Source organism: Brachionichthys hirsutus, chromosome 4, assembly GCF_040956055.1.
Source record: "Brachionichthys hirsutus isolate HB-005 chromosome 4, CSIRO-AGI_Bhir_v1, whole genome shotgun sequence".
Classification (NCBI taxonomy): domain Eukaryota; kingdom Metazoa; phylum Chordata; class Actinopteri; order Lophiiformes; family Brachionichthyidae; genus Brachionichthys; species Brachionichthys hirsutus.
Genome location: NC_090900.1, coordinates 8,616,305 through 8,633,877, shown reverse-complemented (window position 1 = coordinate 8,633,877; position 17,573 = coordinate 8,616,305). Strand labels below are relative to the sequence as shown.

Below are 17,573 nucleotides of genomic sequence, written 5' to 3'. Positions count from 1 at the left end.
TCATGGCTTTAAGATTTCAAATGAGTCTTTCTTCTGCTGATCATGTGTAGTAAGACAGTTGTAAGTCTAAATTGTTCTTATTTAAATTTTTTCTGTTGTTTCCAAATTGAAAGCTTTACTCTTTTTTATTTATGTTTTATTAGGGTTAGTGTTAGAAACAGTAAATGCGGCAAAATACTGTATATTGTACAAAATGCAGATTTTATCTTATCAGATCTCTTTTTCATTTTTATTTAAAGTCCTAGCATCACTATTTATTCCAATTTGCAAAGAATTAAAAAAACAATGACTTGTTTTCAGAATTTACTCCTGTATTTTCTTAAGGTATAATATGAAGTATATGGATAGTATATGGAGAGTCGGCCTTTAATACCCAAAGAAACAAATGTCTTTGTCTCACAAGGAATGACACGTCTCAGTGTCATACCAGGGTTGTGTTAATGCATGGATGAGGATGTGTTTCTGGTGTGCATACCAGAAGGGGTAAGGGGAAGGGGTAAACAAGCTGACCTTTACAGCTTTGATCAACCCCTAGGAAGGGGATGGTGCTAGTGGTGTCAGCAAGGAGGTTAGGAAGAAGAGGGAAATGGATGGAAAATGAGATTCCAGCATAAGAAATGTGTTCTGCTGGATTTATCTATGTATTCTCATAGATATCTGTACCTGGGCTCATCTATTACGCGATTCCTTACCTCAGCCAGTGGTACAATTCCCTGTATGTCAGTGTTGCTGATGTAGAGATGTGACACTTTCTCTGTTTGACTGGAAGCTGTCTGCGTGCCAGCTGAGTACTCGACGTTCCAGTGTAGAGTCTGAGTTGGCACCAGGTTGATGACATTATCCACTTCAAATTCCAGCTGCATCACCTCATACGATGGACTTTCCAATCTACAGACAAGGAGAATAGAAAAATATATATATTTTCAGGATATTAAATTTTTTAAAGATTTGTGTGACACATTAATGTAGACAGAAAAGAGTGCAGAGACAGATATAAAGGGTTGGTGTCGCAATTAGAGCGCCCGGCATGTGACGTCTGGATGAACCAATCTCAAAACATTCAGTAACAGACTGCACCCCTGAAGCTGAAAAATATTGCATATTACATCCACACTAAGTATTCACTACTACATATGAAAATGTGATTATAATGGTAACGGCAACCCAGATGATGAATTGGATGCTCATGAAGATCTTGTTGATAGAATTGATAATGACAAGTGGTTCTGCCTTAAGGCCTACAAGAGATGAAATTAATCTACCCGTGTATGTGCGTGTGGGTTGGCGTGTTTTCGTGTTGGCAAGTTTAACAACAGGTCTCCTTGGTGAAGGAGAATTTTAATGACAAACGATAATGAATGGAGACGCTAACGGAGGATACAGGCAGACGACACAGGGAAATAACTAGCCTGGCTCAGGCCATTAGGAAAACTGCCAACTTGCACATTTAAATCTGTTTATGTTTAAATATTCAGTGACTGCAATTTTGTCTATTTCAAATTAATTAATAGGTCATTATTATCAAGTCATAATTATAAGATTATGTTGGTAAATTCACACAATCGGTTTTCAGGTTCACTTCTAACTTTCTACCCGGAAAACTTGTGGAACTTATAGAAAAAAACAACCAGTTTATTCATTGCTTCTTATTCACTATTCTGATTCCTAGACAAAAAAAAAAAGCTATCATCTTGACAACATGGATTTCTACTGGTAACAACTACTTAAACTTTTAGGAGAAAAACGGGGTTGTTAGCTCCAATTTGAATTCTATTTGACGGAATCCATCTGTCATTTTGTCAAACTGGCTTTCTGCACCTCATGCCGTCATAATTCCGCCTGTCATTACCTGCATTCACTCTTTGCCTGCTAGGTATCTTGATTCTATCTGCTGCTGGTGGGAATCACAACCAGCTGTATAATGTATCCCTATGGAACGTCTTTGCATTTCCGTCTTCCATACCAGAGCTGAGTGGCGAGGAGGCTGTATGTGAATGATAAGCCCTTTCATTAGATTGTGGTCGGACCCAGAATAAATGCTTCAAGATTCAAAATTAAATAAAATACCCACACACTGTTGTGAAAGGTTATGTTTTTGGCACTTTAGGTTGTCGCAGTACAAAATAAATACATGTAACTCACAGCAGTTGTTGATTAAAAACATTCTCTGAATTGTGCCGGTTCATTTTTGTAAACCAAGACAGCAGTGACATGCCGTATATTCACCGACAGTTCATCTCAAGTCCAATGCAAAAGGTCCCCTGGGTCAGGTCTAAGATAGATATTCAACAAACACCACAGTTGACTGTTTCAAAATAAAAAAAAATCTACAATGGAAAGTAATGGTGTTGAGAAAATCATGTTGGCAAAGTATAGCAAAAATGTCTATATGAATAAAGTTTTTTTCAGCTTTGACAACTCGAATTGGAATATTCGCATTCGAAATCATGACTTAGTTGTTGACATGAAGTATAAAGGTGAAAACTGGAAGGTCGAGACTTTAAATATGACATTAATGCAGTGAGTCGATGATGTCTCTATCCTTGCGGCTGCCCAGTGCAATGAAATAAGAAAACTAAATAATAATGACAAATACGTGGTTTGTCAAAGGACACAAAGAAATCCACACAATTTTCCAAAGATAACAAAGTAATAAAAAAAGAGTAGTCTTTTTCAATTTTTGATTTTTTTGTGAGGCCAGCCACATCCTGTATGTATGTATTATCAATGTGACTTTTGTAACCTCTATGGATACAGTAGCAGTGAAGCCTGAAAAAGAAACCCAAACCTCTATTCACACCACCTACACAATGATCTTTGACATGCACTGCTCTCTCTCCCTCACACACACACACACACGCACACACTCACACACAAAGAACCACCGTTGAGTGTTTGGTTGCAGTGTAATCACTGGAGCTGAAAAAGCAATGTGTCTGCAGTGACAGGCTCATTCAGGTGTTAGCTCTGTCCCAAACGCAAGGCTCTAAAACAATTTTACAGTGTCCTCCAGTGCATACACATACACACATACACACTTGAACAATGTTCGCTGACAGTCAAGAAGACCCAAAAAACACGAAAGAAATTCACACTTTCTGAACATCCCTGTTTCTTCCTCCAGGCAACGCTGAGCTTCTGCCATTACCCTGCAGGTTTTGTCTATCTGATTGGACCAACATATGCCATCTAACCTGGTCTAAAAAAATGTCCCCCACCAAGGTGATATGCTGTTTGGACACTGACAGACAGGCCTCTGAAGAAGGAGGAAATTCAACTCAATTATTGTTGACTAATATATCAAAGTGTAATCTTGACTTGGTCAGTAATTTGGAGTAAGACGATAAAGAACGGCAGCGTGTAATTTAATTTATCTTATTATTTGTAATGTAAGACTATAGGGACTTTTTCATGCGCCATTCGAATCCTGCCATTTGTGACGTGAAAGCAAATTAAGAAATCACTGGATATCAGCAGAAATGTGACCTAAGTATGATTTCAAGTGGTGATGGCAAAATATTATATATAATGTGTTTATTCCCTGACTTATTAATGTACATGGCACAGTGTTTTCAGTTATTCTCTGCATCTTTGTGCGTTTTCATAACTCCCAATTAAATGTATAATACTTATTATAATCAGATTAGTGCATAAATATACATACGAGTAGCAAGGAGCTGTTTAGTCACAGTAGTTTAAATTCCCCATGTGGGTCCAGATAATACTGAATTACTATTTATTTTGTTCTATTTGTCCAATGCCACTTGCAAAAGATATACTGTACATAACAACACGATTACTCGCAACACAAATGTCTGCAACCTGGGTGTTGGGGTTGGATTTGTAGAAAGATATTGTGAAAATCCTACCCAAAGTGATGTCATAGGGTAAAGGAACCCGGTGACACCACAGACCAGAACTTACAACAACACATTATTTCAAATAGAACTTCTGATATAGGACTTTTTATTGCTGAGTTTAAGCCTCAGTAAATCATTGATACAGATCGGCCGATACACAGTGAGGCAAACAGACGTCTAAACTTACATTTGATAGTGAAAGTTTCTCATTTGTCTCGACATAGCGTATAACTGCAGATAAATACTTGCAGTCTGTACTCCATTCTTCCACTCCTGTGAAAATAGATTGGTACTTCTGACATCTCAGAACTGAGTAGGGGAGATTATTACTTTTTTCTCTGTTCATCTTTTTTTTTTTTACCATCAACTACAAGACTCGATACAAGAGATTAAATGTATAATTTCTTTACCTTAGTAACATTTCTACACAACTGACTCTCATCTGGGATAACAGAAGGCATCAGTGTCTGATATGGCTCCAAATGTAATATTATGAATTGATATATTCCAAAAATACACAAAATAAATACATGCAAGAATGGTATGTCTTCTCCTGCAAACACTTCCATTGTTGTCATTAAAACCCTTTTGCTGACCCCTTGCTGGCTTATCCCCCTATAGGAGAAGCAGATGGCAGTATCTACAGTAGCTCCTTTAACTCGCCTTAAAGTCGTAAACACAGACACACACGGTGTAGCACGTAAGGGGGGGGGGGGGGGGGGGGTAGGGCAGGTTGTCTTGTCAAAATACATTGCCAGAAAGTGGTGGACTCAGGGGAGACTCAAAGGACAACATAGAACAAACACACACATGCGCGCACACGTACAGACACCAACAGACACGCACAGCTGCTAAGAAGAGAGGAGGCATCCTCTGGGAGAATAGAAGGCAGGAAAGAAAGGATGAAAAAGCAAGGGGAAGAAGAAAAAAGGTGAAGGAATTCTCTCTTGTTTGCTCAGAAGAAGTTGTCACTTAACAGCAATCCCCCTCAGCGCTTGCACAGCCAGTGGCTGGCAGCAGGTGTGTGTTAGAGCTAGAGACACATGGGGTATGGTGGAGAGATAAGCGATGTGATCTATCAACGAAACACAATTAAATAAGACTTCAAAGCCACAATCATCCAATGTAAACCACCTGCTTAAGCCCAATAGCTCAATGTTCATGAAAGGGTTTCTTCTGCATATCGTGGGAATCACTCAGAAGCTTGTATATTGTACACAATGTGTTACGAATTATTATAATTTTAGGAGTGCACCAAATTAAAAGTAATTTGTGGAAAAATAAAAAAGAATAGGATGGATTTACTGAAAAATAATATACGAACTGATCCAGAAAGGAATATTAAAATTATTTTAAAATGTTTAAAGGACTGGAAATAAATCTGAATTGTGAACATAAAAGTGCTTTTGTCTGATTGGCTTACATGAGAAGCATTATCGTTATAATGATCATTTTGTATTTATTTTTGAAGTATAGTGGATCCTTACCATCTTCAGGAAGTGCATCAAAATGTAATAAATATTTTTTTTCTTCTCTCTGGATAGTACAAATACACTTTGAGCTATTGTGTTTACAAACACACATACACAAACAAATAAAAGGGACCAATCACATAATCTCCCTGATCATCTTTCATCATCTTTGGTGGGGGTACACAATTTGTCTTTGACACACACACATACACACACACAGCTGTCAGAGATGTGTTAGCTGCAACTGGGAAACATAGAAAGACAGAAGTAAAGACAAAATGGCATGGGGTGGAAGTTACCACAGGTAGACAACACTGTCACAGCCGTCACCCGCTTTAACCTTCACTGTGTGTGTGTGTGCATCTGTGTGTGTGTGAGAGTGAGAGAGAGATAGAAAGTGTGCCGCAGCTGAACCCAGAAATGAAATACTCCGTCACAGACAACCGCTGTTTGGTTTAAAAAGAAAATGAAAATATGTCATCAAATTTGCTTGTGTGATTTTCACCTAAGCCTGGCAGTCCATTAAACAGTCACATTCAATTTCAGAAGCTCAACATGCATCTGGTTCCATCCATCCATCCATCCTTCCATCCATGCAAACACACATCCACTGACTCTTTTTAACATACTTTAGCCTCCAGTGAACGGCTGTCACATCTTGGCTCTCAAACGCTAAAATGTCAAGGCAAATGGGGAAAAAAAAGATGATGGAGAGAGGGCAAGAATAAAATTAGATGCTCTTTAAACTCTCTGGTGGGGCAAGGCATTAGAGTTTAGAAGAGCACTAAATTCTTAATGCCCAATGTTGTTGATCCGCCATGTGAAAGAATAGTTGTGTTCCAATACTGTGTAACGACGGCGAAAAGTAAAATAAAAAAAAGATTGTTTCAGTTCAGTGGCGCCAAAATATGGTGAATAACAGAAGGGCATTTTATTGAAATATTTGTTGTTTAATTTTGATTTTAAATAAAAGAGCTTTCTGAAGTTGTCTCATTTAACTATTTTTCCAATTTTCAACAGATCAAGTCACACACACACACCTACGCACACACACGCACGCACAACATTATGCATGTTCTGTGTGAATGCTCAGTGTAACTCTACCAGGCTAACAAACATACGTACAACAACTTTGCATCAAAGCTTTGCTGTTACATGCAAACATACTTTTGTACTCCACAATCCTGTCTTACTCTTTTCATTTAAACGTGCATGTGACACAGAAACACACACCCTCAAGGTGAGAGTTAAGAGGATGTAAAAGGACAGATCAATAGCACTAAGCCGCTAAAGAGAGACACGATGACACTGACATAGCGCTCGTCTCAGTTGCCTCACTTACTCCCTCGCTGTCCAGCTCAGTGGAAGCTCCAGATTCTATTAGAAGTTACAGAAAAGTAAAGTTTCTTCTTTAGGTTGGGGAATGTTTACATGTCTACTCTACTCTCTTGATACTGTTTGTCTCCAGTTAGATTTCATTTTCATTAAAATGTATAGAGTAATTCATATATTTTTTTAGCTGCGTTTATGTACAGTTTATTAAACAACCCATCAGCCAATGATGTATTTATTTTTTTGCTTTGTTTCAATAACTCAAGATTCCTAATAAACATGACAAAAAATACTGAACAATCCATTCACAACGTGATTACCTTAAATGTTTACTGCATAAAAACACTTAATATACAAATACAAGCATGATAATATTACAATAAAATTTGTGTAGCCTCATAGGGGACTAAAATAAGTACTCTTTTAGATTAAATCTAGTTGAAAAATGAAAGTAATATCACCTGTTACCTTAAGCATTTTCATTCACATGCATCATTTCGCATTACAAAATTGATTGGGGGGGGAATTTCCTTCAGCATTTCAAAATAACAAAAACAAACATGCAAAACTTCAGTGAGTGCATCATGCAATATTTGACGTATAAACAAACAAACTGAACCCTTCATCTGTTAGCAATGTCTTTGTGTACTCTTCTGCAAGAGTGCAGCACAGGAGAGTCTGACGGATAGTGCAGTCATGAGAGCGTTGTCTTCTTTCATTTGAGGCACTGCTCCTTCTTTCTTTTCCTACGCTGCTCGTGTCGTTTGCTCCTACTGAGGTCTGAGCTAATTTATTTACATAATAAGGTACATAATATTTCGACTTTTGATGACTGCAACAGACTTTGTGGACATTGAGCTACATCTTTCATACATGTTGTACTGTATGCTTCATTTCTGGTCAGTGGACGGCGGCGGGATCTGATTTGAGACGGCATTGAAAATCACGCAATCCTTAATGATGGAAGTAGATAAGATGACATGCAGCTGGAGGGAAATTGGGCAAAGAGTCACTTCTCAGCTGCTAAGACATGGGAAGCTGTGGTGTGAGAACCAGAACAATAATCAACTGGATTCTGCTCGGTTTCCTTTTTTTTTTCCTTTTGACTTTTTGGGATTAAATACTGAATGTATCTGTGCTGTTCATTCTGAATTTGTCACAGCGGCGGGCCATGGTGTAATGTACTGTACTTAGTCTCTCTTCATCCTTGCCGACTTCTGACTGGAGGGGAAATAGACTTGATGAATACACAGAGATTCGAGGGCAAAGGAAGAGACCAGAGGGAAATAACCTCTCTCTGGTGTCTCTGGTGAAGGATGAGTTCAGTGAGAGGCCACATGAGTTGAATAAATACAAATGATCCCAAGGTTGATCTTGCATGTGTAACACAACGTGTTGCTTTCACGAACATTGTTTGAATGGTCAAAAGTTGGTTGTTTGGTGCACATTGACCTTCATGAAATATATATTTGATGTAGATTTCTCTTGTCCCTCTCCCAGGACATTGATGAAGCAAATTTTTCTCATGCGCTCTCTCTCTCTCTCACACACACACACAGAGAAACATCTCCGGCTGCGTGCTAAGTAATGGGCTATTCCCTGGCATAGCGGTTGTCTGATTGCACACAGGCCTTTCTCTGACATGCACAGACCCCCTATTGAGAATTTTAAAACACCCACATCCACGGACCTATGCCATCTCTTATTCTCGTTTACGCTTTCCTGTTCACACCTACCCCCTGCTTCGACAAGAAAATAGTCTCCCCTGTGTGTCTAACAGACACACAGACAGACACGCACATAAAAAAGCACACACATTGTCCATTTCATTCACTCACCATCAGCCTATAAAAAAAAAAAAAAAAAAAAAAACATTCCCTTGCCTCATTTTAACAACAGGGACACTCAATCTGACTTTCCGACACAGGCACACAAAACACGCAAATTCAGAAACCCCACCTAGATCTGCACCTGCATGCAACATGCAAATGCTTTTAGGGGAGGCTCAGCAAGGGGGGGGGGAGACACAAGTGGGTGATTGTATGCATAGTCAGCTAGAAGCACCGTGCTATTTTTATATATAAAGATTTGTTGATGTCTTATTTTCAGAAGCAGAAAGAGTTAGGGAAGATGGCAGAGAGGAGTGTCAGCCCGGAGCGCTTTGGGTAGATACTGTTGTTTAATTCAAGTTCAATTTACTAACCCACAATGTCAGCATTTGTAAAACTAGAATGGAGTGTCAACCATCAACCTTCTTTCTCTGGCATGTCGTACGAAAGGAAGACTTCTCAATTCCGAGAATTATGTTCTATTTAGACCCTTGTAATCTGTCTCATTGATGCAAATAAGGAGATGTGATATATCATCATAATGAGATACAGATGATGAGCCGTTAATAAGTGAATTCCTGGTGTTCATTTTCATATTTCTCTGAAGATCTTATTAAGAGCAACACTCTCCTCCCACTCAGTTACCTCACGTAATCTCCCGTCCTCCTAGCATGTCACTTAAACTCTGTGTGACTCTCTTTTTTTTTCTTTAAATGGATGAAAAGAAAACTTGAGATTCTCCAAGAAATTGCAAAAAAGAAAATATGGTTATGAGATAGAGAAGCTGAAATGTTACGACTGCTTTTCATCAAAAACGACAGAAGAAAAAGGTGAGCTCCTGATGATTACTTTTTCTAATGATCTGATAATCCCACTAATCCCACCATGAAACCTACAACAAATACTGCCTTTGCTTTAGCAAAACAATATTTCCAAAAATACATCGATATATATATATATAAACATCGATCTGGGGGGGGGGGGGGGCTGTGAAAAATGGCTGTTTACCTACACACACACATTCTAAAATCCATGCAGCACCAGGTTTCATCTTAATGCGGTAACATGTCTTTCTATTTCTTGCCTTCACTCACAGACAGTGTTACGCACTCTCACCTTTTCTTCTGTAATCACATATTGATTTAACGCAGGGGCAGATATCACAGACATCTCTTCAGCGCTGCTTTTACGATATTTGTCCAGAGACGTGACAACAACTTCTGAGATAAAGGCTTCTTGGCACTGTGAGCTGTCAGGACCACAATAAAATGTATTTATTAGATTAAATTGAGTGAAGAACCATTTCTCTTGGAAAGAAAATAGTGCATGGCAGTTGTTTGCAACGTGAGAAAGGATCCATTGTTGCTCCAGATTATCATATGTTTCTGTATGAGCATATTTTGTTTTTCATTTCATTCAGACTGCAGAACAGAAATGACTTTCCCTATTTACTTCAGCATGTGTGTGTGTGTGTGTGTGAGAGAAGGGAGTGTTGTTAAACAAAAACAAAACAATTATCATCATAATGATCAAATCTAATTACTGCCGCTTAAAGCTATAATTGTTACTAGGAGATTCCTGCTGGCTGCCTTGACAAAGTTGCGCTCCACGTACCTGCTATCAAAATGTAGACATTTTAGCACAGTGTGTTTTATGAACATCGGTAATCCACTCCACACTGTGATTAACAATGAAGAGCCAAGAGGGTTTTAAGTAATCTGCCTCTTGTGGCTCTTTGCTTGGATAAGACTTAACTCCCACAGTGAACATTAACTGCGGCATATATAAAATAGCCTGCATAAAGTTTCTTTTTTGCTTTTTATTTTGCTTGTAGTGGCGGAGAATGAAACAAGGGTATGGCTACAAACTTCCCACCGATGGGCTTCCCACTGTTTAATGACCATTGATGTTTACTTATCAAATTAGCCACTCCCTGAAAAAGAAGTCGCTACCAGTATGCAAGTGGTAATAAAAACATAATTTGTACATATGGGGCTATGTTAAAGAAAAAATTAAACAATAATGAAAAGAAAGATAAGAAAATAAGTAAGAGAAAAGAACGGGAGTTGGAAGACACTGCTGGACCAAAAAAATAATAAGCATGAAAAAAATGAGAGGATGAGACAAGGCCAGTGTGTTCCCATTGATTTGACTGGCAAATAAACACAGTGTGAAAATAATGACTCTCAGCTTGGATGTCTCTTTTAAATCAAACATATCACGAGAAAACAGAGAGACCAGACTTTGATGGTTTGGACATCAAAGACAGGGACTATATCGCTAGAAGGATGCTGAGGATGGAACTGCCATGGAACAGGGCAGGAGAAGATACATGGACGTAGTGAGGGAGGACATGAGAGTGGCTGGTGTTGGAGAGTATGATGCAAAGGACAGGGTGAAGTGGAGAAAATTAATTTAAGTACAGTAGTAGTATCGCAAGAAACCAGAGGAGTATGTGGCTAAGGTATAATGTCACTTGCTTGTTGGAAGGTGTTGATTGGTCTGCAAAAACTCTACACATTTCAGATAACCTTCAGTGAATTGTTATAGTAAATCGTATCTGGGACAAGAACCGTGACAGTTGGGTTGTGTTTTACACCAGATATACATCCAGTTAAGAGTAACACAAAAAGAAAAAAATGTGGCCTCAGTTATTCTATTGGTATTTTATTTATTTATTTTATTTTCTTTATTTACACATCATCTTATAACTGGCCCAAACATTTTTTTAACTCCCATGCCAGAAGAAATGGAAAGAGGAGAATGTAATGTCACCAGTCCGGGACATCCCGACTTGTTCAAATAAAATCGGTGGGCTGCAGTCAGATCAAAGAGCAATACAGCAGATGTTTGGCCATCATCTGCTGCTAAAAGATTATCATTAAGAGCTTTGAGTGGTGCTGTTTCAGTGGCATGACGCACACTAAAACAACTAATTTATCAAACAGCCTGTTGCCATCCATATGGCCTCTGAGCCATTAGCAATGGTTTGTTTATGATTTTAGCCAGGAGGGGAATTTTAGATACTAAACTACTAGTACTACTAAACTATAAGATGATGTTTAGTACAAAGAGGTTGAACTGCAACCTATTTAAAACTCATCACGAGCAAATAAAAGTGAGTTAAATTCGTGGACAAAAATGGAATAGAATAACAATTATTTTGTCAAGTGAGCATTATTCCTTGAAAGAGATTAGAGACAGGAGGATGATTAAATTTTAGCCATGACATTGGCCAGACAATTACTTCTGTCTGACATAAATGCAAGAACGATACAGGAATTCTATAGGATAGTGAATATTCAGAGAACATTTAAGAGGGAGGGATCATTTTGATTGCTTACATGTTGAACCTTTTTGGAGAAAGATTACTTAGAATTTATCAACAGGGCGTTCAATTAAAAATAGAGCGTTTCTCATGCGACTGGTAATATGAATCATAAATCTTGTTAATATTTGAGTGATGCAAAATATTTAGAAAGTCTACTATTTAGTTCCACATAACATTTTTCTTGGGATTCTTCTGACTTTCCATATGAAGATGATGTTTTGTAGTTTTGCTTTTGCTGGCTGCTTTAATTAAATTTCTCTTTACGCCTAGTCACATTTAAACAATTAAAATAAAACTGAAGCGTGATGCTCGAGGATTGTCAAGGCAACATAAGACTTCACTTTGCTTAATGGGAAAATATATTCATACTCAAACATGGCCAAAAATATAATAATAGTAATAATAGATTAAAAGCAGTTAAGTTTGATATGTGCGTTAGTTTAAATACTTTAATATTTTAATAATATTGGTCTAAGAAGTGAAATTTGTAATAAGTGACTGCATGAACAGTAGATGCACAAAGATGTGTGTCTTTGGGAACTCCTTGTCAAGGTTTCTTCCATCTCTCACACTGCTGTGTCCCTGTTCTTTTGACAGTATGGTGGATTTTTGCGCTCTCTCTCTCACACACACACACACACGCATTCACGCATACAGACTGACAGCGAATTAGAAAGTGAAAAAAGAGAAAGAATGAATTATTAATCCTGCCATCTAATTATGGTGTGTGGCCCTGAGAGAGATATGATCCTTAACAGTCATTTATCATAACAAATAGAGTAAGAAACACTGGTTAGAGGATGAAAAGAGAAGAGGGGTGGAAACTAGACAGAAGGGATGAGGGAAAGAAAGAAGCAGAGATAGCAAACCAATCCTCTCCTATCAGACTACATTAAAATATGCTGAAGAGATGCAAGGATGGGGAAGCAAAAGGACGAGTTGAAGTAGGGTTGAAGTAGCAAATTAAGGGATGTTCAGGGGAAACTAGAGCCTTCTAAGAGCCCCCAAATGGCCCCTGAAAGTAGGTTTAGAGGTCAACACAAGGTACTTGCAAAAAATGCATTCCTCCCATATGATGTAATTATTAAATCTTCACTATGTGTCAAGTTTTGTTAAACTATTTATCCCAAAACATTAATTTTGTGTGATTATGCTCTTATTAATTGCTCCTTGGAGCTCAGCAGCAAAACATGGACAGAACTTTTACTTGCTTAAGAAGTTCAGGAAATATAATGAAGCTTTTTCTGTAAAACCATATTTTAAATTTTACATTTCTGAATTGTATTTAAATAAAAAATTCTAACTAAATGTAATTTGCTGTTTCAGTGCAAGGGTCTTGTGCTAATGACGAAACCATCATAGGGGAGGTATTCATTATTCATGATTCAGTGATCATTATTCACTTTTCCAACTTTGACGAGTCAAAGAGTTTGTTTTACAAACTGAAAAATATAGAACTCATAAAAACACTCCTTGACAACACAATTTCCTTCCACTGGATGATAAACGCACGCATCAATCCACCAGTCCCAACTCTTAAATTCAGTCTCATTTTAGTGCAACATCTTCAAAGACTTATTCACATAATCCTGAAGGGATGTGAAATACTGTTGTGCCATTACTCAGAGGCTAATTATAAAGGCTTTTGTTCATGAGCATTTAGTCTCTCTTAAAAACATAAATAATCGTGTTCATGTTCTTTTGTAATTTTTTTTAGGAAATTAATAACAATTTTTCCTTTAAAACATAATTATGTTGAAACATCATCACAATCTGTCTCCTCTGATTTTTAGCAACTTCAAGGATAAGATGCAAATAAGGAAAATAGAAGTATAATTAAAATGAAAAACTGTTTTTCCAACAGAAATGACAGAGGAGCCCCACAAGGATTCTCGCAGACTACGTTGAGTAAGTGTTATTTTATCCTTTGCAATATATTTAAAATTCCCTGACATATGGTGATACCTCACAGGGGCCTTTCGAATTATAATTTCCAAGTGACAAATCCTGATGCCCTCGGTTCACACACACACACACACACACACAACTCTGTCTACTGAGACATCACTTTTGGGACTGTGCCTTGTGTATATTTAGCCACTGATAATATACACGGGGGCATCTGTTCTGTGCCATGATGAGCTGGGCCGGGCAGGGCGGAGCTGAGAGAGTGACTGAATCAGGCCAGTTATCAAATCCAGTCTGTCATGCACACCATTTGCCCACTCAGGCCTTTCAGAAAAAAAAAAAAACACCAACTCCCAGAAGGCCACACTCTTCACCTCTGTGCTTTTTCTTTCTGACAGCTCAGATGGCAATTGGGTGATGGTATTTGTGTGTGTGTGTGGCAAAAGTTGATATGTGGAGGTAGAGGGGAAAAGTGTGATAGAGGAAGAGAGAGGTTGTAAAGGATTTGGTGTGAACACCAGGACAAATGGATAGAAAAAGAGAGGGGAATTGTACCTCTACTTTCCACCGGGGGCACCGGGTTCATTTTCAGTTGTTACAAAAAACTGACAACGAGGATAACAGGTTAATAGGATACTATCGCACCAGTATGTGCGTGTGTGTGTTAGTGTAAGTGTATCCTTGAAACAGTTTAGTAGACCACATGCCAAGCTCCCACCATGCCGCTAGTCCCCTCGTGTCAGATGTTAAGTGGTCCGGCCACAGTGTGAGATGGGCCTGCTGGTCTAATTCCTCTGCTCACACAAATGACCCTGTCAATCAAAGTATTGGGGTCCTGCAGTGAGAGAACCACGGGGAGAAAACGATGGAATCGGAGGGAACAGAAAGGAATTTTAAAATAAACGGAAAGGTGTAGAAAAAGTGAAGTCATACATAAAAAAAAACCTTGTGCATGTTTGCTTGTTCACCATAATGCACTGGAAATGACAGCTTCTGCCATCACCCTGAGTGAAATATAAGGCAGAGTTCATCTTTCATAATGGTCTCTCCACTCACATTGATACAGAGGCATGACTACTCACACAGAGTGTTCTTGGAGTCAATTTGCAAGAAAACGCTCAGACACTATCTGTTTACACCTCTGGCATCGGAACACTTACATTCGACTGGAGTGGCGGGCAGACAGGTCACTTTGTGGAGGAGGCAGTGAGAGAAGAGAGAATGATAGAAGGAGATTTGGAATTTTGCTTTTCTTTGATGATGTACGAATCTCAGAAGAAGACTTACGTTTAGCAGCTGCCACACACACACATATCAGATGGCAAAAAATGCAGTTTTTACCGCATCCCGACAGACTCGGAGAAAGGATGCACTGTCAGATCATCTTCCTCTCAAGTATATCCATCAGCTCTGAATGTGTGTATTTTCTCTTCCTTTCTATCCTGACATTATGCTTCTATTTGATATACAGGACAGCCTTTTTCCAGTGCAGGATCCTTTCCAGGTTTTATAATTCAAGAGTTTCACCATGTCAAAAGAGGACTCCTAAACTCCCTAACAAAACTTTGGGATGCTGCAGTCATCATTTCTAGTACTGCAAAACCTTTTAAATATATATATTTTTTTGATGGGAGGTACATAAAAAGTATACAAGAGGTCTGTCTTTAGTGACAGTAAATAGCACTTTGAAAAATTAAAGATTAAGCCAAAAGAATGTAGAACCAAGAACAGGATGGCTGATGAAAATATTGAAAAGGCTTTTTAGATTCATCTTTTAACAAAACAATACAAGATACTTTTGAACCAGTGTAATGCTAAATCAATGTGAACATAGTTTTTGTTTTTTTTATCCACCATCAAGTTATGGTGATGGATTTATAAGATTTAAAAACACATAATGGTCATTAAAAGCAAAGACAATGAGACTTGCCTGTAATGTATGTCCCACCTTGGAAATGTGTGAATTCTTCTACAGACATTTAGTGTTACATACAATTACCTGTGAAGACAATTGTGTGGTGAGCGAACAGAGAAGACAAGGAGAACTTGTAAAGAACCACTGATGTGTGACAGAGACAAGCTTCAGAATTGATGCTGCATGCACATAAGAATAAATACAGGCTTCAAAGGTTGAATGTGTGTGTGTGAAACGCTTGCTTCTGTAATTTCTGTCTTACAAACAAAAATCAAAAAAGAAAAACATAGAAAATTGGCTGATTAAAACCGATTAAAGCACTTTGTGTTGGAGTGGAATTAAAAACGGTATTGTTAAAAAGTCATTCAAACACGTCATGTGTGCCATGTGCTAGTATACAATATGGCTGTGCTCTTTTTAATCAAACCAAATCATCTGAATGACCTTGTCCTCTTTTAGGAGGCTCGACCCCACCAAAGTCATTTTATTATTGAAAAACCTGCATTACTTTTCTCTCATTTCCTGTCTGACACATCAATATCCTCGTTCCTGCTCTCTGTAAAAGCACATTATTAGCTACTTAACTCCTTTTAGCATAGCATCGATTAACAATGAGCAAGTGTAAAAATGTCACCAAATGCCCTGGTCGATCCCCCCTTTTTTTTTTTTTAATCCCCCCCTGCTAATGGCCCGGGTCATTTGTTGGGATATGTTGATATGCTAATCAGAGCAGAAACAATGGTAAGCCTTAGGGGGTGATACACACACACACACACACACGTACACACTAAAAGGTGTCGCTAATCCTTCTCAGACATGCAGGTATCAGAATCAACTTCTGGTTATGACAAAGGAACACATTAACTTAAGTCAGTGTCCAGATAGAAAAGCAGGTTTGCACATCAGATTACATGAATCCCCAGGTGCTGGGCCAAAGTAGTTTGGGCTTGGCCTTTTAGTTACTGGAGATATGCAGATCTCAGTTATATCCATGGGCAATGTGGTTAACCAAATCGGTCAGGTTGGTCCAAAAACATTGATATCATGTAAGAGGTGCATGGGCAAAATAATAGACACTGTGTACACATGTGTTTAATGAATGGTTATGATGATGTCCCACTGCATTTAAGTACAAGTGTAAGTAATGTGGAACGTATGTACAGCCGTTAAAGGACAGGAGAGGTCAACTATTTGTGATGGTTTGGGGTTAACTTTGGCCAACCTCTTTGATTAAATGTTAACATGGATCCACATCCGGTTTTACAAAAATACACATATACAGTCTCATGCTGGCAAATGTATGGAAGCAAATGCACAAATACTCATGAACAGACGTAGCAGACAGACAAGGTTATATCATTCTAAATACCCAGATCAATCATTTCTGTTATGGTGATTTGTCATGTCCGCCCACATTTCTCCAGGTGTGTTCTGTGGTATTTAAGATAATCTCAGTGTAGGTTAAAGATATAACCTTCTTCAATGGCAACACCTAGAGCCGCCACTGCATTTGTAATGACTTATATACTTTGCATTAAATGAAAAATAAAACTATTTCATGACAGGACTACAGTCTTCAATGTGGTGCACACAAATATATTTTTCAGCTTTAACTCTATGTAGGGAAACAAGTAGCTGCTGTTGATGGATAGCACACAAGAAAAAGCCCATGTTGTGCTTCAGTCTAAAGCAAATCACTTTGTGTTTTGTTTTAATCGAACCTTTCTGATGCTTATTTGTCTTTTGAGAGTGACCAACTGAGGTCGCACTCCATGCACCACTGTGGTGTGCCACTATATCATTGACACCACTGCAGGTGTGCATAACCACACAACCACACCTTTGCTTCTGTCTGACTTTATGCAGCATGGCGCTTCTGTTTCACCTCCTTGTCTATGGCAGGTTTTTATTGGACGTGACACCAAA

The 17,573-nt window shown here is 38.4% G+C and overlaps 1 protein-coding gene across 1 annotated transcript in view; it reads right to left on the bottom strand.

Moving 5' to 3' along the window:
• si:dkey-215k6.1 (transmembrane protein 132B) overlaps positions 1 to 17,573 on the bottom strand; it is a 155,864-nt gene that overhangs the window by 36,083 nt on the left and 102,208 nt on the right. Inside the window, 3 exon segments of the mRNA XM_068761032.1 lie at positions 511 to 594; positions 596 to 632; positions 634 to 888. Of these exon segments, the coding sequence (XP_068617133.1) occupies positions 511 to 594; positions 596 to 632; positions 634 to 888 (376 nt within the window).